This window comes from Medicago sativa, chromosome 4, assembly GCF_051527215.1.
Source record: "Medicago sativa cultivar Bolivia chromosome 4, Bolivia_mono, whole genome shotgun sequence".
Taxonomy (NCBI): Eukaryota; Viridiplantae; Streptophyta; class Magnoliopsida; order Fabales; family Fabaceae; genus Medicago; species Medicago sativa.
Window position 1 is genome coordinate 5,309,545 of NC_140752.1, and position 25,400 is coordinate 5,334,944.

Genomic DNA, 25,400 nt, shown 5'->3' on the forward strand with positions numbered 1-25,400 from the left:
CCTCATTGCAGGGACAATCTGATTCTGAACTATTATCAGAATCGTTATCAGTGGTGGAATCATTAATTTGATTTATAACTTCATTGTTATCTTCTGATTCATTATCAGAATATTTAAATAGGACTTTCTCTAATTGAGAACGAAGGTTATCATCTTCAATATCATTAAGTTGTTTCTTAGTCCAGCATTGAGTGGCATAATGACCATTTTTGCCACATTTATGGCAAGTAATATTTTTTGAAAACTTATCAGCTTTCCTTTTATTTTTAGTGCTGGGAAAACTTTCCCTAGTCTTTCCTTTAGAGAAATTTTCTCTATGTTTTTTCTTATTAGAAAACTTATGGGATTTCCTTCTCTTAATTTGAGAAGTATTATTAGGAGAACTAATTTTCTTCTTATTCTTATTATCCACAGTAGGTTTTCCTAGATCAAAGGCAAATTGTTCACAAAATTCCCCTAGTTGGTGTTTTTCGGTTAATTTTTGTTTTTTAAGTTGATTTTTTAATTTTATGTCATTACACAAAGAAAGACCTTCTTGAATACAAGTATTAGAAATTTGACCATAAGTAAGATTTGGGTAATTTATATTTATCCCATCATTTTTATTTCTCAAAGATTGCCTAACTTTTTCGGCAAAAAGATGAGGTAAACCATCAACAAATTTGGCTTTCCAATGATTACTATTGGGGTCTTCAATCATGAAAACTCTGGATAAAAAGGTATCTTTATACCATCTAAAATGTGTTAAAGAAGGACAACGCAAATTTTGTAAAAGAGTGCAAATACGCTCTCCAACAGGTATTCTGGTACCAACAAAATTATTTATTATAGAAAGACTTAAAGTATAAACTGCGTCTTCTTCGTTAGTATTAGTCACAGATCCTGTGGCTTCATCTTTAACAATTTTTTTATGAGAAAGAATTTCTTCTCTTTGGGCAGCTGTGAGATACGCATCCCACCATCCTCTAAGTTGACCGACAAATCCCACGGTTATAAAACTAGCAATATTTCTATCGGTATTACCTTGTTGCTTACAAATAGTAGAATACATGAGCATTTTTTGAATGACAGTAACAATTTGTCTATCATTAAGACCGTCAATATTCCATTCGTAAATGGATCTACCCGAATAAGAGGTTTGAATAATATCATCATTTTCTTCAAAAAGCAAGTCATGTGGCGAGGGTCTATCGTAATAGATTTTATCAACTCCTCTTTTAGTATAAACAGTATTAATTTCAGTTTTTTCATTAAGACTAGAGTCATTGAACATATTAGCAAGTTCATCAACATCTTTACTCTCTGATTCGCTATCAGAATCTTCATTTTTGGAAATAACATTAAGATTTAATTTCTTAAGTTTTTCTTGCAACGTATTCAAAAATTCATTCGAATTATCATCAATTTTGAAATCCTCAATTTTAGTGGGAGGCTGAACAATGGGAGATTCACTAATTTGGTCATAAAAACCTTTTGACTCCGATGTTGAAGTTGAAGGAATATCCTTCTTTTTTAAATGGTTAATAATAACTTCTTGATTGTGTATATTTTTCTCAACCAAAAATTTCAAAAAAGCGATATCTCTATCTAAAGATAAAAGCTGGTCTCCTATCCGAGTTAGATAAGCATTAGAAAAATTTTGAGCTTTGATTATGGAGTTTAACTCATTAAGGCTGTTAAGGGTATTCCCAACCTTAGATCCTATGTTAGTGTGCGAATACGCAACAGCTTCAACGTTAGTTCCCAACGTTAAACTTTCTTCCGGAGGAAAAGGGGATTGAATGGGATCGTTACGTCCAATAATATTCCAAGATCTGGATTTTAGAGTACAAATTTCTTTTTCAGTTTGACTGAGAAAATATGTTATAAACCATTCAACAAATCTGATGAACTCTTGAGTTATGCCAAGATGTTTATAGTAATCATTTTTAATTTTTTCTCTCTCCCAATCTGGGATTTCTCTGAAAAACCATTTTCGAAAATCAGAGTATTTTTCCATCATAAATTCATCATTTATGAAATTTCTCCAAAGACTATTAGGCGTAAGGTCCATTAAAAGTCTGACGGAGTTGGGGAAGTTTTACCTTCTTTTTGACTATTATTAGCCTCATAAACTCCAAAAGGAATTTTGTTGTCGCTCATAATTATGTGTTCGACAGTTTCAGATTCATCTTTAGTTTTAGATGTTGAAGCTTCTGAGAAAGATTTCCTAGAAATATTACTGGGAACAGAATAAAAGTTGTTGGAAGAATATCTAGAAGATATACTTCTTGGTATTTTACAAATTCTCTGAGGATTAAAACGAATTTCAACATCTCCATCAGTAGTTTGAACAATTTGTTCAACATTTCTATTCATGATAGGTTCCGGGTCAACGATATGAGGAAGATTCCAATTATCAGGGAAATCTAATTCGTCCCATCTTATAAGTCTGTTGGTGGCTACTTTAGAGGTCAATAAATTAGTATTAACCAAAGTAGTGGTTCCAGGATGACTTATTTGTCTAGCCTTAGGATTAAGGGTATTTAACACCTTAAAATATATCCTATAACAAACAGTCATAATTTGACTTCCAGTTTTAAAGTCATAACCGTTAGTATGAATATTCATTTGTAAAGCTTTGAATAAATGTTTATCAGACAAGGATAAACTTAAATTAGGTGCTATATCAAAATAGACTGGTCCATGACATAAACTGGACTCAATAACAGCGGCTAAAGATTCTTTAAAATTATTGCATCTGCCATCTCTAACATATGCCATTATACTGGTATTTAAGCCAAGCAGAGTTAAAGGTCTAATAGCAATTTGTATTAACCCAACATGTATATATTTATACTCTTTAAAGGATTCTAAATCCTTTTTACATAACATAAATATATCTTGGGAATCTTTTGAGATTCTAACATTTTGTTCAATGGTCTTAACAGCCATTCTAGACTTAAAGTCAAACATCCCAAAATTATAAATTTCTTTTTTAGGAACAGAGGGTATTACCCATTTGTTTAAGTTTTCCAAATTGTTTGGGAATTCGACCAATTCTTGATTGGTGGTAAGATCATTTTGATCTGGTTCTTCCATAACGAAAACAAAGGGCGAACAGTGTTATGACATAGTTAAATAACAAAGTAAAGCAAAGTATCCTAACTTTCTCATGATCATAGTACCAGATAGTTTGAACTTAAAAAACTTTTATAAAAGTCTCTAAACCTATCAACCCGCAGGGATAGAAGAGCAAAGCTCTCAACGAGACATCGAACGTAGTAATCTGGCAACAATTCTCATCAAAACAGACATCAAATATCTCTCACTCCCTCCCCGGGAAAAAAAACGAGATTTTTGTCTGAAACAAGAATCACCAGATCCGTCCCAAAATTCTTTTATGTTTAAAATAAAAGTTATTATGATCATGACAATGTTTTAATACTTATAAATACTAAGTAAAAAACTAAGTCATAACAACAGTTTAGCCTCTAATTGTCATTCAATTAGAGTTAGGTAGAAGAGGTACCTGGATCCAAAACGGAAAGGCGATGATACCAAAAGTTGTCAATTAGATGCTCAAAAGTATTAACAAGAAATATTAACAAAGATTTTATATAAACTGAGAAAAGATTCGGCGCGTATCGAAAAAAAAACGGATTAACACCGACCAAAAAATGTCATATTTCATCTAATAAAAGTAAATCATCTAAATGTTCTAGAACATCTTCAAATTCGGTGTTTGCTTTGACTGAAGTGTCATCAAACATAATGCAACGATGTGTCCCATATCCAGCAATGTCAACCATTTGTCGGGTGGTGCAAAACTACTAGGATTTTTGGGAGGATGCAATCCATCAAAGATGTAGTTTTAGGTATGGTAATGGTGAGGTAAGGTCATGAGTGAATAGGAGAGGTAGGAGTTTTCTGGTTTTGGGGGGAAAAAAGCAACAGTAGTTAACTACCGCTGGCTCCAGCGGCAGTTAACTGCCGGCGCTTTACCCAATGGTAGTTAACTACCGCGGGGGGTTATCATTTACTTGTGTCAATAGGAAGTATTCAATGTCAAAAAAGCAATTTTCATACTAGAGAGGCAGAAACAAAGCATGTAAACTTGTGAGCAAACCATCTCCATGGCTTGTAGGTAAAACAAGTAAATATTGAAGTCTTGTTAAGCCAAAATAAGCATGAGAAAAAAAAAAATACTCCATAAATTTTACATGGAAGATTGTAAAAGTAACGACACAACAATTAATCTAGTTGGGAAAGATAATACATGAATCTTTCCTAAAAAGGAAAAAAGGGATAATACATGAATCCAATTGGTTTGCTCAAAACAAAAACAAAAATACATGAATCTAATTGGTTCATTGATGTATCTTGTTACACTAGTTGACCATGCATAACAATTGTTGTAAGTTGGTCTTAAGATGCATTCATTAAACATAGTCTAATTTGTGAATCTTAAAATATCATTGTATGCCGTCTTAGCTCAGCTGGTAGAGCGCATAGCTTTTAACCATGTGGTCATGGGTTTGATTCCCACAGACGGCGTTTCACTTGTTAATTTTTTTGTATTTCACTTGTTAATTTTTTTTTATCAAATTTGCTACAATAAAAACTCTCTCCGGCACTAGAAATTTCAACCGTGCACAATAAAACTTTCATGCGTAGCTATCACGTGTCATCAAATGATCGGAGTGTTCAAATTTCAAATTCAATTTTGTGCAGTAAGACAATCTCAACCATTGTTGATATAGGATCGGACGGTCCCGATCTATTACAACATCTTGGGACATGAAATCCAAGTCGGTCTTTTGAGCCATGAAAATAGGTGGTTATTTTCTCCACCTCGCATCAGTTCCAAGCATGCATTTGAGAGGAGAAAAAACCACCAAAATTTGCCTGTCTAGATGTGTAATTTCGGACAATTTATGCAGTAAAAATGTGCACTTTGAAAACATGGATATTTTAAGTAGCAGTCATAGTGAAAAGACCCTTCAAACTACACAAATTCTGACTAGTGAAAAGACCCTTCAAACTACACAAATTCTGACCCTGACATCGTATAGACTATGTATGGTTCGCATACACTTTCGAATTTTTTTCAAAACAGACTAGCTTGGGAGTGTCTTGTGTACGACGTTGACATACGGTGTCACGATTCTATGTCGAAATAACAGCACTCTTCAAAATATTATGTTTTTTTTTTCTAGGTTTTATAGAGAGCAACAAATAGTTTGATTTGCTTTCCTCATAAAAGAACCCTTAAGCCAAATGCAACATGTTGGTTGGAGTAATGAATTTACTAAAGGCATAGGAATATGAAGAAACCAATTCTAAACCAACAATATAGACAGAGTTCGATAACCCATTCCATTTTACACCTACATCTAATCAAAATTGTATTACATCATAGCATCACTTCTTAACATGCATTGCCTTTTTTTATCGGTAAGAATCGAACTCGATACTTTAGAATTTACAACACACGCACACTCTACACAACAATCACTTGCACTAGACCCTAGCAGTCTTAATATGTGTATATCCTAAGACACGATAATAAAATACTATTTATATCGTTGGTACATAATTATTAAACTGATATTTAAAAGTTTTTTCTGTCTAATATATGCCACTTGCTCTAAAAGATATGATATCGGAGCGAAGAAATAGAACCCCAAATTCACAAAATCGTTTCATATTTTTTGGGGGAGTGTTAATATATGGATCTTTAATCAGTGTTGCTTTTGTTACAAGGATAAACAATCAAATGAACAAATACAATACACTACCATGAAAATAATTCGTTTCAACATGGCTCAAGTTATTTAGCCCAATAGACAAGGAACACAAAAAGGGTTTACACAAGTTAAGCACCAACCAAAATATACAGCCTCATTTGGTTATCCAGTAGATCAAAATGAGAAATGTGCATACAGATGCCACAAGGGAAAGTATTAAGGTATCCATTGACTTTTTTCGCTTTATTGCTGAGAGTATGTTATTTACCTGAAATTTTATTCAAAGCAGAACATTAAACAAACTAGAGGACCTGAATTACCTATGCTCAAGCAATCCTACAATCGGTGCATTGGAGGTTGTTTGATAGAAAACAAACTGTCCAAATTTGAAGCGCGTACATAAATAAATAAAAACTTTTATAAATTACTGATCAAAATTGAATGGATGAAATCTGTGACTGCAGGAAATCCTTTTCCTGAATTCCAAACATCAAGATCTGGATTCCCTGCAGTCGGAAAATGCAGGAAATTCGTGCAGTCGGTCTGAAGTCTGAACCATTTAATCAAGACCACACAGCTCATATTTCGAGTTTATTTTTTTTAAATCCAATTTACTGTGCTTAAAATTTATTTCGAGTTTATTCAATGCCTTTTTTTTAGTAGTAGTCATCATTCAGTCTCGCATATGTGAATGGCGAAAAGGGAAATGATTAAAATGCCAAAATCGACGATGATAAGAGACATACCGTAGGGAGGCGACTGCTAACGTTGCTTAGCTTTGAATTGATGCCACCAAATGTTGAACGCTGGAAGACAAGTGCCCCTAGTGTTGCTTGTGCTTGTGATATTACACCGTCCATCTGCAGCACAGGAATAACCAGAATAAGACCACCCAAATTGAAGATTGTATCGAATTTCAAAGAAAAACAAAGGAATTCTTCGAAAAGCAGGATATAGAAGTTACCAAGAACAATGATAGTTTTAAAAATATAATTTAATTGCCATTCCGAAAGTTCTAACATAACAAGTAGACAATATACAAGAGTTTGAAAAAAAGTTCCTAGCTAACATAACAATGTGGCTAAAGCATTCCACTGGGAATATATGGATTAAAAAGGAATAATACAACATATTATATTAGAAGAGCGAAATAAATGTTTTGCATCACTGACATGTCCGGTATTCCGGCTGATAGATGCATTCTCTTTCAGGAGTGTATGCTGTTCAGATTCTCCACCCTCTTCCAAGTCGAATCTTGTCCGGTCAAATTCTTTAAAATCGTCTAAAAGTGAAGCGTGTTCTTGCTTTGCTCGAAGACTTGAGCGAAGACGATAAAACTCCTGCAATTTAATTACATTTAAGCTTAGTGCAAAGTAATAATTAGAAAAACATATAAGACATTAGAAAGCAAAAAGAGAAGTGCATTTGATCTCAAAGATCTAAGAGCAACTTGAAAGAATAAATAATAAGACGTAGACAATGAACAAAATTAGGTGTATTTCCTTATGTTCTTTCTGTGTTGTTCTTCACTTAAAATACACTTTCTCCACTAGCTTACAATATCACTAAGTTTTGAAAAAAAAAATTGGGATTACAAATTTCAGGAAGATCATAGAATTGAACAATATAGTTTAATCACAAGGTAATGTCAAGAAAAAATAAAAGCATCTGAACCATTAACATTGAATACCTGAGTGATATCTTGAAGAATCTCTTGGTGTCTAGTCAAAGTATGAGAAACCATATCTGAGCCGCCAGATGATACCCAAGCTTGCATCTGTGAGTTTACTTGTTGGAGTTGTTTTATTAACCGCTCAATCCAAGACTCTACATCACTCTGTGCAGCATCACCTTTTGTTGAAAGATTGGTAGAAACTAATTTACGATAAGCATTCATCTGCTCATCCAATTGAGCTTCAAGTTTTCTTGCCTGCAAAAGATTGTGGGAAAAACAACTCTGCTATCAATCATTTGCTCGCCTTGTCTAAGAAACGGAAAGTTTTCTTGCCAGAAAGGAAGATAAAAACAACTTGCATGAGTGCACCTTCTTCAAGCCAATAAAAAATATCCAATTCCACCTAGTCTTTTATGATCATTATTATTGCGATGATCATGCTATTATCATTAGGGAACATAAATCAAGATATATAAATATGGCCAAAGAAAAAAACAACGCCTAATTAGAAATCAAGATTGTTTAATATATCACCGGTATTCCATTACACCGGGACTCGGCATCCAAAAAAACTATATTAAAAAATGTTACATGAATTGCATGCTTGAAGAATGTAAAAGTCTATTGAGAGTCAAAAACCAGAATTGCATGCTTTCCATTGCAACTCTAGTAACTACTCATGCTTAAACAATCCTATAAAGTTTCTATCTAATGCATGAAAGTTGTCTACAGACTATATTATTTTGAGTGACAATTTACAACTTATAATTATAGGCACTTAAAATCACGTCTTAGTTTCTAAAGAGATTCTACTCATCATTTTATGTTTACATCTTGTATACCAAAAAACCAAATTCCTACACCATCCATGATAACTAGATTATCGTACATCTAATTACAATAACCCTGATCATGTACTTTTAAACAATATTAGTCTGACTCAAATTAACTCTCTGTAGGTACACAATGCAAAGAACCTTATTTATTTCGCAGACAAAAATTAGGTATACTTCTAACCTGGCATTTCTACATCAAATCAAATGAACCTAAACCTAGCAACAGATTCTCATCCAAAACATTTCAAATATTTAAAATTCAACGCCTTAAGAAATGAGTGTAAGTTTAATTTCACTCTAGGAGGAGGTAAAATTGATTCTAAAAGCATACAATTGATTTCAACATGTCTGAGTTTTCTTGAGAATAATTGATTTTGCATCCATGATGAATTCTAACTTAAACTAGAATTTTAAGATTTTGCCGTGAAATTAAGTCTGAAATGTTTGGTGCCACTCACTATTACGTAAGAGAAAGTATGTATCCACCATAAAATCACTTTACAAGTTACATTTTGTTCAATTTCAATTCATTCAAAACCAATTTTTGCAAGACCTCATCAAACTTTCCTAATATTCATATAATTGATTTTAACTTGAATATAGGATTTGTAATCAATGAGTCTAAACTTGATTTTTATCACCCCGAAACCAAACATGCACTAAGTTATGATAGGATCACAGAAAGCAAAAAAGAGGAAGCTCATCCAATGATGAATTCATCATTCTCCATCCATCAAAGATAAATTGAGAAAATCCCAGAAAGAAAAATCGAAACTTTAACACACGGGTCATTCAAATTATGCATATTGATATGAATTAGTACAATTTACAACATAAAAACATGAGAAAGGGGATAATAATTGGAACCTGTTTGCGAAGGGAATCCCATGAAGTAGTTGGTACCTCCATGGCTGAAAAACAAAAAAAACAAAGATCAAAGATTGAAACTTTGAATCTGATGATGATTGTTGGTTGGGTTGGGTTGTTTGACGATGAAGACAGACCGTCTGCTCCCGCGGGGACAATTTTGCTTCTTCCCTCCTCCTTTTTCACTTTTCTTATGTTTTTCTTTTGTTATCAACAAAAATATTCAATTCAATAGGTAGAGTTTGCTTACTTTCTAATGCACAAATTTAGATCTAATCAATTTTTTTATTTTTTACTTTTAAGAAAGTTTAGATGAATTGATGGTCGGATATTTACGGAGAAAACGCTAAAAATGATATAGTTTACAAAGTTTTGCAAATGAATCAACTTTTTATCAACTTGATATATTGTTATCTAACTTACTTCTATTTCTTTGAAAAAGACGTGCGTACTTACTTTTATCAACTTGATGTATATTAAAAAAACAACCTACCTAAATTGAATTATATCAACTAATACACCTCATTAATTCAAGTTAGGGACATTTATTATCCTGATTCTCCTCTAAGCTTTACAAGGTACTCCCTCCGGTCACATTTAAAAGCAAAAACCCATGTTTTAAGTTCATTGAATACTTAATATATTTGGTATATATTATAGACCAAATACATTAGGTGTTGAATGAACCTAAAAAGTGGTTTTTTGCTTATAAATGTGACCGGATGGAATATTATTTTTAAAGGTCTTGTTAACAAGTGTCTCAATAAGTACTTATTTTTAAGGGTTTTGTTAACCAGTGTCTCAATAGCATTGTTTAAGATATCAATAAAAAGAAATTTTATTTTGAAAACATAAGTCAAACACATGTGAATGTGAAAGTCATAACTACACGATTTTCAATATAAAAGTGACTAATTTTGGATGTAAACAATGGTGTAAAGGCACTTGTTAGTATTTTCCTATTTTTAATGTCTTCATTAACAAATCAACCACTCGCATTTCAGCTCTGTAATACTGAAAATCAAGCTTTTCTTTCTTCTCTTGATCTTTAAGAAAGTGAAATCTTGTCTCAATGTATTTGCAGTTATTGGATGCTTAGCTAAATCAATTGTTGTTTTGCTATCAACTAGAAGTCTCATCCATCTTTCCTTAGATTTAGTTCCTCCTTTAGCATACTGATATCAGTGCAAATGCACGGTTTTACCGTCGTAATAAAATATCGATCTCACAGACTTGTGATCATCAAGGTAAGTCTTTTTCTCCCTAGTATGCAAAATAAAGCTTTTTTATTTTTAAATATAAATAAATAAATAAATGCAAGATGGTTAAAAGACAAGATAATATTTGTTTTTGAATTATGCAAAAATAAAAAGAAGCCTCGGAATTATTGGATTTCATTGTTATGACAAACACATCAACTCATATTCCTTCCCTTTTGTCTCGGAAATACATGACTAAATATGATGTATTCTTCTTATTTGTATTGTTTACTTACGCTATCTCTAGTAATAAACAATGGCCTCACTAACACAAAATTATATTCTCATGGCAATTCATGTTAACTTGACCTATTAAACCCAAATACACAGAGGCCACATGCTAGAGAACTAATGTCACGAGTGTAGTGATGCATGTACAAAAAACAGCACTGATTTTTTTTGGAATAATGTTACACAACTAATTAAACAAGAACGTATATGTACAAAAAACAGCACCGACTTATGTTTATCAAAGTGGTGTATTTATTACAATGTTTGCATATGTAGCTAGCTAGGGATCGATGCATCAATGCAGTACTCACTCATTCTTTCTTAATTACAAACTATAATGTAATTATATATTATCATACAAAGATTCTAATTAAGAGGTATATATCTTAGATCTTATATTTGCATTTGCAACCTTGTGGATGAGTCATTCATCTTCTGAAACTTCCAGGGGCAGAAGAGGCTTTTACCTCAGAGTTAAACTCTTCATCAGGAAGCTTGACAGCAGTGTAGGCACCTGCCCCACCAAGAGCACCAAGAATAGGGGCTATGAGATATAGCCATATGCCTTTGTAGTTGTTTGCTGCAATTGCTGGACCTAGTGTTCTTACTGGATTCATTGAAGCTCCAGTTGCAGGCCTGTGGTATATTTAGTGTCAAAACAATAAGATTGCTTATTTTCCAACCCGACGCTTCTCGGAGGTTTTTGGTTTGTTCGGATTTTAAAATGCATGCGTGTAAAAAACAGGTCTTTGTACCTTTTTTACACGTCTGAATTTCAAAATCTGGACAAACCAAAACATCCGAGAAGTGTGAGATAGGAAAAGAAATTCGCAAACAATAAGGTCATGTTAGGAAACAAGGCCTAAATGAAATATTGGATCTTTCTCGCTCTTTGTCAAGTTTATATCATTTGCTTTGTCGGGTATGCACACGTTTTTTTCCTCTAAATATTTTAGTGGTTAGAAATTTTGCTGTGTTATGACTCAAAAATTGAAGATTTGGAAAAGTGAAGAAACGTGACACGATTTGGCAACCGTGTCACGATTTCTGAGGGCCGAATGCATGTTTGTCTTGGAGGGAAAACGTGACACGATTTTGGGAAAACGTGACACGATTTTCGGCTTGCTGGCACGTTTTCAGGATAAGGTTGGTCGTACCTTGGGTCGTACGTATCAATCGTGGCACGATTTGGACAAACGTGACACAATTTTGACAGATCTGAAACACGTTATAAGCATTCTTTGACCCATTTTGTTGTGGAAGCTTGGTGAATCTCATGGAAACCAAAGGAGGGAACTTTTAGGGTTTTAGATACTAAAGGTTGAGGGTCTTTGGGTGAGGTTCAAAGCTTCAAGATGTGAATCTTGGAGAACCAAAAGAAGGGACTCTTGGGAAAAGGGTTGGTGCCTTTTGGGGAAGATTCATGGGGTTGGGAAACACATGAGTGAAGAGTCTTTTGTAAGCAACATGGGTGAGTCTTGTGAAACCAAAAGAGAAGATCCTTAGTGAAATCAAAGGCTAAAGGTTGGTTCTCTTTTGGGGGTTAGATTCTAGTGTTGGGAAACAATTGTAAACACCTTGGGTGAGTGAAAATTCATGAGTGTCTTGTTCATTGGTGAGATTGGGAAAATGGGTAGAAATTAGGGTTGTTCTTTGTGAGCTTGTTGAAGCTAATTTCTTGTAACCCATTTGTATCTCTTTGTAAGAACTCATTGATAGTGGATTGGAGAGATCAATCTCTCCCCCAGAGTAGGTTAAGTTGGACCGAACTGGGTGAACATTTCTTGGTGTTGTTATCTTTTTCTTTACTCTCTTTATCTTGTTTATTCCTTGGTTGGATTGTGGTTTTGCTATGCACTTGGTTTATAGACTAGGTTTATATTGTTGTTGTTGCTTGTGGTTAATTTTGGTTGTTGGTTGCCATTGATACTTGCTCCACACATCATAGTTTGTATTGGTGTGAAATTTGAGTACGGAATTCACAACAATTGGCGCCCACCGTGGGGCAAGGGGAGAAGTTTGTCAAGTGTGCACCATGGGTACCAAAGGTTACATCTTGGAGATGGAAGCAAGCATGGTTCAATGAAAGTGTATGAAAGCATTGAAGGTTGAGGTTTCGAAGCCGGTCATCCTAGCACAATCGAAGAAGGAAAAGTATGAAGAGAGGAGGTCATGATGGTGATGTCGTGGCGGTGATATGTGTGTTCCCAATTATCAAGTTCGGCTTGGAGAGGCGGTGTGAAGAATACTCGCGATCAACCTTTGAGGTGGAGTGGCAAGGTGGAAGCATAGTGTGAGTACGCATTTGGAAGTTGAGGTAGAGAAAGCTCAACTTGAGGTGGAGTTGATGACACCGGGAATGGTACGACTATGGAGGCCTTGGGTGCTATGCTCTAGTTGGGAGCATGTGAATTCTTCAAGAGGACGGAAGGCATTCCGGGGTTTGAAGAATGTTTGGCATGGCTTGTGGAATTACCGGAAAAGGCCAATGGTAATTGGAGGCAAGTGAATCTTCGGGAGGACGGATTTGATCACTCCGGGGGCCGAAGAGGTTATGGTGTAGGCTTGTGGAACTACCTAAAAATCCTAGTGTAGTTGGATGCAAGGAACTTCAAGAGGGCGGAAGGCATTCCGAGGTTTGAAGAGGTAAAGGTGAAATCTTGTGGAACTACAAAGTGTAGTTGGATGCAAGGTGAAGAATCAGACTTGGAAGCTTGTGGAACTATCAAGGATGGTTGGATGCAAGTGGAGGTCGGTGTGTGGATCAAGGTTCAAGCGGGGATTTGGACTTGATTGGTGTTGTGTCTTGAGGAATAGTTCAAGGCATGGTTAAGGAGAATGGTGGTCGATGGTTAAAGTGGCATCATCATCATTTTAGAGTCAAGGTGGAGAATGCTGTGTTATGACTCAAAAATTGAAGATTTGGAAAAGTGAAGAAACGTGACACGATTTGGCAACCGTGTCACGATTTCTGAGGGCCGAATGCATGTTTGTCTTGGAGGGAAAACGTGACACGATTTTGGGAAAACGTGACACGATTTTCGGCTTGCTGGCACGTTTTCAGGATAAGGTTGGTCGTACCTTGGGTCGTACGTATCAATCGTGGCACGATTTGGACAAACGTGACACGATTTTGACAGATCTGAAACACGTTATAAGCATTCTTTGACCCATTTTGTTGTGGAAGCTTGGTGAATCTCATGGAAACCAAAGGAGGGAACTTTTAGGGTTTTAGATACTAAAGGTTGAGGGTCTTTGGGTGAGGTTCAAAGCTTCAAGATGTGAATCTTGGAGAACCAAAAGAAGGGACTCTTGGGAAAAGGGTTGGTGCCTTTTGGGGAAGATTCATGGGGTTGGGAAACACATGAGTGAAGAGTCTTTTGTAAGCAACATGGGTGAGTCTTGTGAAACCAAAAGAGAAGATCCTTAGTGAAATCAAAGGCTAAAGGTTGGTTCTCTTTTGGGGGTTAGATTCTAGTGTTGGGAAACAATTGTAAACACCTTGGGTGAGTGAAAATTCATGAGTGTCTTGTTCATTGGTGAGATTGGGAAAATGGGTAGAAATTAGGGTTGTTCTTTGTGAGCTTGTTGAAGCTAATTTCTTGTAACCCATTTGTATCTCTTTGTAAGAACTCATTGATAGTGGATTGGAGAGATCAATCTCTCCCCCAGAGTAGGTTAAGTTGGACCGAACTGGGTGAACATTTCTTGGTGTTGTTATCTTTTTCTTTACTCTCTTTATCTTGTTTATTCCTTGGTTGGATTGTGGTTTTGCTATGCACTTGGTTTATAGACTAGGTTTATATTGTTGTTGTTGCTTGTGGTTAATTTTGGTTGTTGGTTGCCATTGATACTTGCTCCACACATCATAGTTTGTATTGGTGTGAAATTTGAGTACGGAATTCACAACAATTGGCGCCCACCGTGGGGCAAGGGGAGAAGTTTGTCAAGTGTGCACCATGGGTACCAAAGGTTACATCTTGGAGATGGAAGCAAGCATGGTTCAATGAAAGTGTATGAAAGCATTGAAGGTTGAGGTTTCGAAGCCGGTCATCCTAGCACAATCGAAGAAGGAAAAGTATGAAGAGAGGAGGTCATGATGGTGATGTCGTGGCGGTGATATGTGTGTTCCCAATTATCAAGTTCGGCTTGGAGAGGCGGTGTGAAGAATACTCGCGATCAACCTTTGAGGTGGAGTGGCAAGGTGGAAGCATAGTGTGAGTACGCATTTGGAAGTTGAGGTAGAGAAAGCTCAACTTGAGGTGGAGTTGATGACACCGGGAATGGTACGACTATGGAGGCCTTGGGTGCTATGCTCTAGTTGGGAGCATGTGAATTCTTCAAGAGGACGGAAGGCATTCCGGGGTTTGAAGAATGTTTGGCATGGCTTGTGGAATTACCGGAAAAGGCCAATGGTAATTGGAGGCAAGTGAATCTTCGGGAGGACGGATTTGATCACTCCGGGGGCCGAAGAGGTTATGGTGTAGGCTTGTGGAACTACCTAAAAATCCTAGTGTAGTTGGATGCAAGGAACTTCAAGAGGGCGGAAGGCATTCCGAGGTTTGAAGAGGTAAAGGTGAAATCTTGTGGAACTACAAAGTGTAGTTGGATGCAAGGTGAAGAATCAGACTTGGAAGCTTGTGGAACTATCAAGGATGGTTGGATGCAAGTGGAGGTCGGTGTGTGGATCAAGGTTCAAGCGGGGATTTGGACTTGATTGGTGTTGTGTCTTGAGGAATAGTTCAAGGCATGGTTAAGGAGAATGGTGGTCGATGGTTAAAGTGGCATCATCATCATTTTAGAGTCAAGGTGGAGAATGCTGTGTTATGACTCAAAAATTGAAGATTTGGAAAAGTGAAGAAACGTGACACGATTTGGCAACCGTGTCACGATTTCTGAGGGCCGAATGCATGTTTGTCTTGGAGGGAAAACGTGACACGATTTTGGGAAAACGTGACACGATTTTCGGCTTGCTGGCACGTTTTCAGGATAAGGTTGGTCGTACCTTGGGTCGTACGTATCAATCGTGGCACGATTTGGACAAACGTGACACGATTTTGACAGATCTGAAACACGTTATAAGCATTCTTTGACCCATTTTGTTGTGGAAGCTTGGTGAATCTCATGGAAACCAAAGGAGGGAACTTTTAGGGTTTTAGATACTAAAGGTTGAGGGTCTTTGGGTGAGGTTCAAAGCTTCAAGATGTGAATCTTGGAGAACCAAAAGAAGGGACTCTTGGGAAAAGGGTTGGTGCCTTTTGGGGAAGATTCATGGGGTTGGGAAACACATGAGTGAAGAGTCTTTTGTAAGCAACATGGGTGAGTCTTGTGAAACCAAAAGAGAAGATCCTTAGTGAAATCAAAGGCTAAAGGTTGGTTCTCTTTTGGGGGTTAGATTCTAGTGTTGGGAAACAATTGTAAACACCTTGGGTGAGTGAAAATTCATGAGTGTCTTGTTCATTGGTGAGATTGGGAAAATGGGTAGAAATTAGGGTTGTTCTTTGTGAGCTTGTTGAAGCTAATTTCTTGTAACCCATTTGTATCTCTTTGTAAGAACTCATTGATAGTGGATTGGAGAGATCAATCTCTCCCCCAGAGTAGGTTAAGTTGGACCGAACTGGGTGAACATTTCTTGGTGTTGTTATCTTTTTCTTTACTCTCTTTATCTTGTTTATTCCTTGGTTGGATTGTGGTTTTGCTATGCACTTGGTTTATAGACTAGGTTTATATTGTTGTTGTTGCTTGTGGTTAATTTTGGTTGTTGGTTGCCATTGATACTTGCTCCACACATCATAGTTTGTATTGGTGTGAAATTTGAGTACGGAATTCACAACAATTGGCGCCCACCGTGGGGCAAGGGGAGAAGTTTGTCAAGTGTGCACCATGGGTACCAAAGGTTACATCTTGGAGATGGAAGCAAGCATGGTTCAATGAAAGTGTATGAAAGCATTGAAGGTTGAGGTTTCGAAGCCGGTCATCCTAGCACAATCGAAGAAGGAAAAGTATGAAGAGAGGAGGTCATGATGGTGATGTCGTGGCGGTGATATGTGTGTTCCCAATTATCAAGTTCGGCTTGGAGAGGCGGTGTGAAGAATACTCGCGATCAACCTTTGAGGTGGAGTGGCAAGGTGGAAGCATAGTGTGAGTACGCATTTGGAAGTTGAGGTAGAGAAAGCTCAACTTGAGGTGGAGTTGATGACACCGGGAATGGTACGACTATGGAGGCCTTGGGTGCTATGCTCTAGTTGGGAGCATGTGAATTCTTCAAGAGGACGGAAGGCATTCCGGGGTTTGAAGAATGTTTGGCATGGCTTGTGGAATTACCGGAAAAGGCCAATGGTAATTGGAGGCAAGTGAATCTTCGGGAGGACGGATTTGATCACTCCGGGGGCCGAAGAGGTTATGGTGTAGGCTTGTGGAACTACCTAAAAATCCTAGTGTAGTTGGATGCAAGGAACTTCAAGAGGGCGGAAGGCATTCCGAGGTTTGAAGAGGTAAAGGTGAAATCTTGTGGAACTACAAAGTGTAGTTGGATGCAAGGTGAAGAATCAGACTTGGAAGCTTGTGGAACTATCAAGGATGGTTGGATGCAAGTGGAGGTCGGTGTGTGGATCAAGGTTCAAGCGGGGATTTGGACTTGATTGGTGTTGTGTCTTGAGGAATAGTTCAAGGCATGGTTAAGGAGAATGGTGGTCGATGGTTAAAGTGGCATCATCATCATTTTAGAGTCAAGGTGGAGAATGCTGTGTTATGACTCAAAAATTGAAGATTTGGAAAAGTGAAGAAACGTGACACGATTTGGCAACCGTGTCACGATTTCTGAGGGCCGAATGCATGTTTGTCTTGGAGGGAAAACGTGACACGATTTTGGGAAAACGTGACACGATTTTCGGCTTGCTGGCACGTTTTCAGGATAAGGTTGGTCGTACCTTGGGTCGTACGTATCAATCGTGGCACGATTTGGACAAACGTGACACGATTTTGACAGATCTGAAACACGTTATAAGCATTCTTTGACCCATTTTGTTGTGGAAGCTTGGTGAATCTCATGGAAACCAAAGGAGGGAACTTTTAGGGTTTTAGATACTAAAGGTTGAGGGTCTTTGGGTGAGGTTCAAAGCTTCAAGATGTGAATCTTGGAGAACCAAAAGAAGGGACTCTTGGGAAAAGGGTTGGTGCCTTTTGGGGAAGATTCATGGGGTTGGGAAACACATGAGTGAAGAGTCTTTTGTAAGCAACATGGGTGAGTCTTGTGAAACCAAAAGAGAAGATCCTTAGTGAAATCAAAGGCTAAAGGTTGGTTCTCTTTTGGGGGTTAGATTCTAGTGTTGGGAAACAATTGTAAACACCTTGGGTGAGTGAAAATTCATGAGTGTCTTGTTCATTGGTGAGATTGGGAAAATGGGTAGAAATTAGGGTTGTTCTTTGTGAGCTTGTTGAAGCTAATTTCTTGTAACCCATTTGTATCTCTTTGTAAGAACTCATTGATAGTGGATTGGAGAGATCAATCTCTCCCCCAGAGTAGGTTAAGTTGGACCGAACTGGGTGAACATTTCTTGGTGTTGTTATCTTTTTCTTTACTCTCTTTATCTTGTTTATTCCTTGGTTGGATTGTGGTTTTGCTATGCACTTGGTTTATAGACTAGGTTTATATTGTTGTTGTTGCTTGTGGTTAATTTTGGTTGTTGGTTGCCATTGATACTTGCTCCACACATCATAGTTTGTATTGGTGTGAAATTTGAGTACGGAATTCACAACAAATTTAACTCTTAAAATAAATAAGAAATACGAAGTGAGCTCTAAATCCTAAATCCTACATATTGCAACGTGTCTGTCAATTAAACTACATCATGAAAACGGTAAACCCACATTTTGATTGATAATAAAAAAAAATTTAATGATCTAGTAATGATTGATTATATAAAAAAAAATCCATTCACAATACATACTAATTAGATCAATTGTATAAACACGAATGTGATTAAAATAATGAGGAGTGAAAGTTGGAACATACCCAGCAATGAGTATGTTGAGCATGACAGTGGCTCCCACCGCGATTCCCGCGAGTTCTCCTACCTGCATCATGTTAGCACAAGTCATTATCGACATTAATTAATTCATAAAGAGATCCTTGTCAAAAAAAACAATAACATGGAGATTCATCTATCTATATCTATACATTTAATTTCATCTAACTTTATCAAAAAATTCATTTCTTAAAGATGACTAAATGAGACGTTTAGAGTTCGAACATCGACCCTACACTACATATATCATGTAAAATCTTTGTCAGCTAAGCCAAATTCACAGAACTAAAATTATAACTTTAAAATTAACTAAAGAGTGTTTCAAAGACATTATCATTCAATTAGTAGAATTTATTTAAGATTTAGTGTTTTATTATATTAAATCTCCCAATTAAATTTCTTTTGTTTATATATGAGACATATGGAGTATGTGTTTCACTAAGGATATGCTATATTTTGAATAAACTATTTTCAGTATTTATGCATAGTTATTATTTGATGCAACAAGCAAAGATTCCAAAATCCCACATGCCTTCAACTATTAATCAGTATAGAGTCAAATATCTCACTGCAAAACATGGATGCAGTATGCATGTTCATTGATACAATTAGTGGTCACAAAAAACGAATTTTATATATCCATTTAGTGAGGACAAAAGCTGCTGACATATCTTTTCCATTGACTCTCATCTTAGCCTTTTGGATTTATGTGCCTCAATCTTCCTGTGCCCTGCTTGTCTTCTTGGTCGACTCTTTTTGGATTGAATTTTAAGGTCATGCTAACTTATAAATTACAATCATGTTTAGAAAAAAGCAATTTTAATTTTTTGAGAAATAAAAAATCTTAAATTACAATATAAATTTTTTATTTTAAGTACACTAACAAATACCCTAAGACACATGTTAGCATTTTTCTTAATTTTATTATGAAAAAATAATCGTATTTTTATTATGTCGATATAACATTGTACCTTTAGTATTTGTAATTTTTTTTTTGTGAAAATCAATTTCTGATGGAGTAAACTAATAAATTTTCTTTTATAATTATTTTTTTGTTGTTTTTGTATTTTATTTAATTAGTTATACTACTTGATTGAACAAAGCTATGCTAGTGGCTTGAATCATAAGATATCAAAAGTAATGATTGGTGCTGAAAGGGTGCTAGTAATAGCAAATCATAAACTGCATGCTTGCATACATTTTTGTAGCCTCTTTATTTGTTTCTAATTATATATGCTGATTTTGCTAGCTAGCTCATTTTGTTTAATTTTAATATTTTGCACAAATTTCATCTTGTTTATTTGCATTTCCTTCTTTGATTAAACAAGGTATAGACTATTGTCCTACACCAATCCTCAAGCACATGATCGGTTCTAACATATTTTACTAGGGTATATACATATACATATAACATTAAATTCAAACCAAAAAAATATATGCAAGACTAAAGTTCTTATAATAGAATATAGATATATATTATATATAATATACTCACAGCTCTTGTGTCGGTGGCCACTGCAGTGACAACAAACATGAGATTAAAGCTGATAATAAACTCTAAAGCAAAAGCTTGGCCATATTCAACTGAAGGAACCGTGACACCACCACTCATAAATGGATGAAAAACCCCTTTGAGAGTAAAAGAAGCACATATTGATGCCAAAACTTGTGCAGCAATATACAAAGGCACCTAAAATTAAATCAAAATAAACACTTTTTAATTAACATGTAAAAATTGAATTAGAAGATGAATTTAAGGTTTTTTGTTTACATTTTTCCAGGGGAAATGTTTTAATGCAGCAAATGAAATCGTGACGGCCGGATTAAGATGAGCACCAGAAATGTGACCAGTTGATAAAATTATGATCATAACAGCAAGTCCAGTAGCTCCAGCACATCCAATTAGTGTTTCTGAGTTATGTATCTTTTGGTTCACAATTGCAGTGGCTATTCCAGCAAACATTAGAATGTATGTGCCTATAAACTCAGCTCCAACCTGGTAAATGATTACATTAATCAACCCAACTACATTATTTAACACATCAATATATCAAAAATAGGACCCCTATTAACTTTTTTACCATGTATGAAACTATACAAGGTTATAAAATTTAAAATAAATCCACAACTACTATTTGAACCGCGACATCAAGTTTTAGTACATGTTAAAATTAGGGTGAATTTGGCAGAATCACAGTATGTCACCAGATTTTAAAAAAATTACACTTTGAAACCTTTACAAAAATCATATTAGTATGATTTCGTTAAACTCATAGTGATTCTAAACACGCACTTAATGTATTATTGACCGTAATTCTCTATAACATTTAAAATTAAGATGTGAATGTGATTTAAATCATTGCACATGTGTGTATGCATGATTTATTATATATGATATGATATGATAATTAAAATATGTACCTTTTTGGCAAGAGGGACAGGAGGGGGAGGCAAAGAGCAAGTGACTTTAGGTAAGGCTCCATCTTCCAAAGTCCAATCTTCAACACTAAAACATTTTAAATTCTTGAGGAGTGAGTTCTTTCTACCATTTCCAGTTCTCTCAGATTTGAAGCCACCAAAAAGAGGAGCACCAGGAGTACCTGGTGTTGCAGGGGTTGAAGGTACTGATGGGATTTCCTCATTGTCCATACTCTAATCACTCTAATTAAGTACTAATGATAAACCAAAGCAAAGTGTAGAGTTGATTAGAGAGTGAGAGGCATGATGCTACAATTGTTTGTTTTGATATATATGTTAATTGGAATGAGAGTGCAAAACTAGGTAATGCATATATATAGGAGGAATAGGATAGGTGGGGTAGCAATTCATGCCTTCTTAGGAAGGTGCGTATGTACATAGAAGTATTTTTTATATTTATTCATGCAACCTTTTTTCAATCTACTAACCTAGATAGAAAAATGAATGGATGTATTTTTTACGATTTTGCCCTTGGAGGGGTATTTTCGTAAATTGGTTAATAACCATCTCCCCCATATATATATGTTTGGTACGGTTTCAATTCATTCATTCCCACTATTTCATTCATTCCTACCCACTACCTCATTCATGTCTCTCATCACTTGAGTCCGGTTCTTCTTCTTCCTTGGTGTGTTTTAGTGATTGATCAAGAAAAAGGTTGGTATTCTATCTTTGATTCCCATGCATGTTTATGTTTTGTGAAGCTTTTGTGGTTTCTATGTGTTTATTGTTTTTTTGGGTGATTTTCTTTTTGTATTGAATTTTAGATGTTGATTTTTTTTAATAAGGTTGTTTGAATTTGTTTTTTAATTGATTTTGGTTTTTTTTTTTACTGATTTCGGTTGCATGTTTGAGGAAACCATCTTTTATTTTGAATTGAAATATGCTGGGAACCCAGAATTTGAATGGCTTTGTGATAGTAGGTAACAAGAATGTGAAATGATGTTTTTCTTCTGTTATATGTTGATTTTTTGTTTCTCGGTTGTTTTTTTCATTTGGTTGTTTGATTGTTTGAGTTTGTTTGTGTTGGTGGGTTTTGTTTTTTGCATGTTTTGTTTTACTTTACTGGATTTTGTTTTCATGTATGCATGTTTGTTTTGGTTGTCAAATGCTTATGATGAACAAACTGCGTTGGATAGAGGAAATTGGTTACTTTTCTCATTGTTACACTTCAATTGGGCTTATGTGACTGGTGGAAAACTGGGTTGAATATAGGAAATTGATTTCTCTCTTTGAATTTGATTCACACATCTGTGATGTTATGTTAGATTTTTTTTATAAAATGCAATAAATTTTTGTACAAGAATTTTTATACATGCTTAAAAATTGGATACAACTAATGCATGCTTGCTGTCTCATTTGGTGTTAACAAATTGCGTTGAAGTAGCAAACTCAGTTGGAAAAAGTCATGTATAATCTCAAGTTTTTGGTGGAAAAGGTTCTATTTGAGAATTGAGTTTGAAAGAATTTGAGAATCTCAATTTTGTGAATAAAATGATACTGGGCTTGATTTGAAATGTTTGTAATACAAACAGGTTTGTTTCTCTGAAGCAAAATGATACTGAATTTTGTGTAGTTCATAAATTAGAAATCTCGGATATTGCTTCATTTTTTTTTGATATCGATGGTATTTTGCGCGAGAATCATGATCATTTCGCTGCACTCTCTGAACTAATCACATTAGTATTTGTTCTGAAATTTGAGAATGAAGATATTGATTTTCTAATGGAATCAATGAATCTTCATTTTGTTTATTTCATTTTGTTTTCCTTTCACTGGATATGTCATTTTCTTAATGACTGAATTATCAAATTATGTTGTCTGCAATATTGGTTTCTTTGCTTTTCTTTGTGATTTTGGGTCTGTGTTTGAGTAGTGAAACAATCTGTTGAAAAGCTTAAGTAATTGTGATGTGGTTGGTGACTTTGAGACCAAGTAACCTTAAGGCTTTTCTTTGTGATTTGTTGTTTTCAATTTTTGGTTCCGTAACTGATATAGTTTGTTCATACGAGATTTGGGTGAAAGATGATGTTTGGATAAATCATTGGTGTATAAGGACTGTCTTAGAATGAGATTATGATGGTAGTGTTTGGTACAAAATTTGGGATCAGCTTTGCTTCAAAAGTATTGAAAACAAGTTTGCTGCATAAATTTAACTATAAATAAGTTAACTATGATGATGGCATTGGTCCCTACAAATATCCGACTTCCTTTGATTATATAAGACAGATTAAGTAGTATGGGCAATATGTTGTAACATTTGACTGTTGCTTTGTCTGAATGCATCGTTTCTATTAGTTGTTGATCTTTGTTATAGTGCTAAGCTTTGCATTGAAGATATTCACTTTCTAGCAGTTGTTTAGGTTGTGTTCTATTGGCAATGAACTTATTTTCTTTTCTTTGAAAAAACATTATAGCTTGAATTGGTTTAAATTTAGTAGAGTTGAAGTTCTCTAATTGAGTAATTGAATGATGATTTTAGGAATCCCAATAGATTTAATGATTAAACTATGTCTATTACCTTTGAATACTATCCTTGATTCTAAATTGATGATTAAACTGATTTGGGCTGTTTGGGAACTGTTTTTGGATGAATTTTGACATGTTTCATGCAGGAGAATTGGGTCAGATCTGCAGAATTGTAGATGGCCTTGCTGTTTGTGAGGCAATTATGACATGGTGATTTTCTTTTTCTTTTTTGGGTTACTTTTATTTTTATTTTTGCGGATGTGTGATTGGTATTTACTACTATCATGATTATATTTATGAGTGCTATTTTTGTTGAAGGGTTATTGCTTTATACTGTTATTATTATAGCCTTTGTGGTTGCAATATAAACTTTCATGATGACTTTTGGATTAGCCCATGAAAAAAAGATGCCTTTTTTTTTTGCTGTGATCTTCTTCCTCTATTTACACTTCATTGGGTTTACCATATTCTAGGGAAATTAGTATATTGTGTTAAAATTTGAAAGAGTGTATGATTTTGCCTGTCAACCGTTTCTTTTATTAACTCATGGTTGTTAATTGAACCAATAATTATGTTTTGTGCATATTTTTGGTATTCACTTTCCTGGTTTGAAATGGAACAATACCTTATTACAAATTAAGCTTATTCTGTAGAAGATGGGCACATAAAAATAAATTAAATTTCTATCTAAATGCTGCAAGTTTGTAAACTTGGTATATGATTGTAAATCAGTCTTCATTACTGTAATTAACACCGCGACTTAACGCCGCAATCTACCTTTGCTTGATGTGCTATTCTATCTGATAACAAGTCTCACATAATATTCACAAAGAGAGAAAGAATATGACTGCTGATATAATGTGGTTTGAAATTTTAACGATTTGAGAAGAAATGTAACTGACGTATTCATTCCACCATTGATGCCGCGATTTGATGCAGCACTCTACCTTTAACTTGATGTGCAGGCTATCCTTTTTTTTTTATGAAATCATTGTAACTTGGTCTGTTATATGCTTCAACTCTTTTTCAATCTTTTTTACTTGATTCTTCAGCAATATTAATTGATTCAAATGTACTGTTCGACATAGATTCTCTATTAGACTGGTGCCATTCTCTTGGTATGTTTTTTTTCCTTCTTTTAAATTGAACTTGGTAGTGCTCAAATCTTCATTTTTTACTCTTTTACATTCACATATTTTTCAAGCTGGTCTTTTTGTATATGACATTTTCTGGGTTTTCTTCACTCCTGTGATGGTTAGCGTTGCGAAATCATTTGATGCTCCAATCAAGGTTAAAATCTTTGCCGAGTGCAATGGAAATATTTGTTTCTAATTTTTGTATACGTTCGTGTTAATTTTTGTAGTCTACTGGCCATGATAACCATCTCATAAAAAAAAAAACTTATGAAGTTCTTTCTAATTATGTTAATTAAATTGTTTTGCAGCTTTTGTTCCCCACAACAGATTCTGCAAGGCCATTTTCAATGTTTGGACTTGGTGATATTGTTATCCCAGGTAAGATTACTCTGTTGATGCATTGATGTCTTTATTTTGTGAAATTGGATCTAAAAATACAGTTTAGTTCTTAGTATAAATTTGGTGTTAGATTTTTTCCAACTGTGCTGGGTAGATTGAGACAATGGAGAAGGGACAAATAATTTTGACTTATTTACAGTGTGCATTTCTCCTTGCTGTCACAGCATGACTTCAAGTTTTTGGGACTTAAAATTGCCATGAATTTGCTAGAAATGGTTTGTTAAAATGCCTGCTCTAACCGGTCCTATGGGGAACTGTAATATTAATGAAAAATGTATAAGGGAATGGATGGAA

At 35.2% G+C, this 25,400-nt stretch overlaps 2 protein-coding genes and 1 non-coding gene across 4 annotated transcripts; 1 reads left to right on the forward strand and 2 right to left on the reverse strand.

Moving 5' to 3' along the window:
* The first annotated feature begins 4,463 nt into the window (after positions 1-4,463).
* On the forward strand, positions 4,464-4,536 carry TRNAK-UUU (transfer RNA lysine (anticodon UUU)). Its single transcript has one exon. It is a non-coding gene; the product is annotated as a tRNA-Lys (tRNA).
* A 1,122-nt stretch (positions 4,537-5,658) lies between these two features.
* On the reverse strand, positions 5,659-9,346 carry LOC146925705 (Golgi SNAP receptor complex member 1-1-like). Its single transcript, XM_085758107.1, has 6 exons — positions 9,245-9,346; positions 9,108-9,151; positions 7,420-7,659; positions 6,902-7,069; positions 6,476-6,589; positions 5,659-5,997 (listed from the first exon to the last, which is right to left on the reverse strand). Exons 2-6 carry the CDS (start codon positions 9,147-9,149, stop codon positions 5,884-5,886), a joined length of 678 nt encoding a protein of 225 aa, XP_085614233.1. The 5' UTR covers positions 9,150-9,151; positions 9,245-9,346; the 3' UTR covers positions 5,659-5,883.
* A 1,395-nt stretch (positions 9,347-10,741) lies between these two features.
* On the reverse strand, positions 10,742-21,389 carry LOC146925706 (aquaporin NIP6-1-like). Of its 2 annotated transcripts, none has more exons than XM_085758110.1 (5): positions 21,046-21,389; positions 20,396-20,620; positions 20,120-20,314; positions 18,612-18,673; positions 10,742-11,233 (listed from the first exon to the last, which is right to left on the reverse strand). In XM_085758110.1, the coding sequence occupies exons 1-5, from the start codon at positions 21,271-21,273 to the stop codon at positions 11,026-11,028; spliced, it is 918 nt and encodes a 305-aa protein (XP_085614236.1). In that variant the 5' UTR covers positions 21,274-21,389; the 3' UTR covers positions 10,742-11,025. The 2 variants fall into 2 exon arrangements, with proteins under 2 accessions (XP_085614236.1, XP_085614235.1); XM_085758109.1 differs by having other exon boundaries at positions 18,612-18,669; positions 20,116-20,314.
* Positions 21,390-25,400: the final 4,011 nt, after the last annotated feature.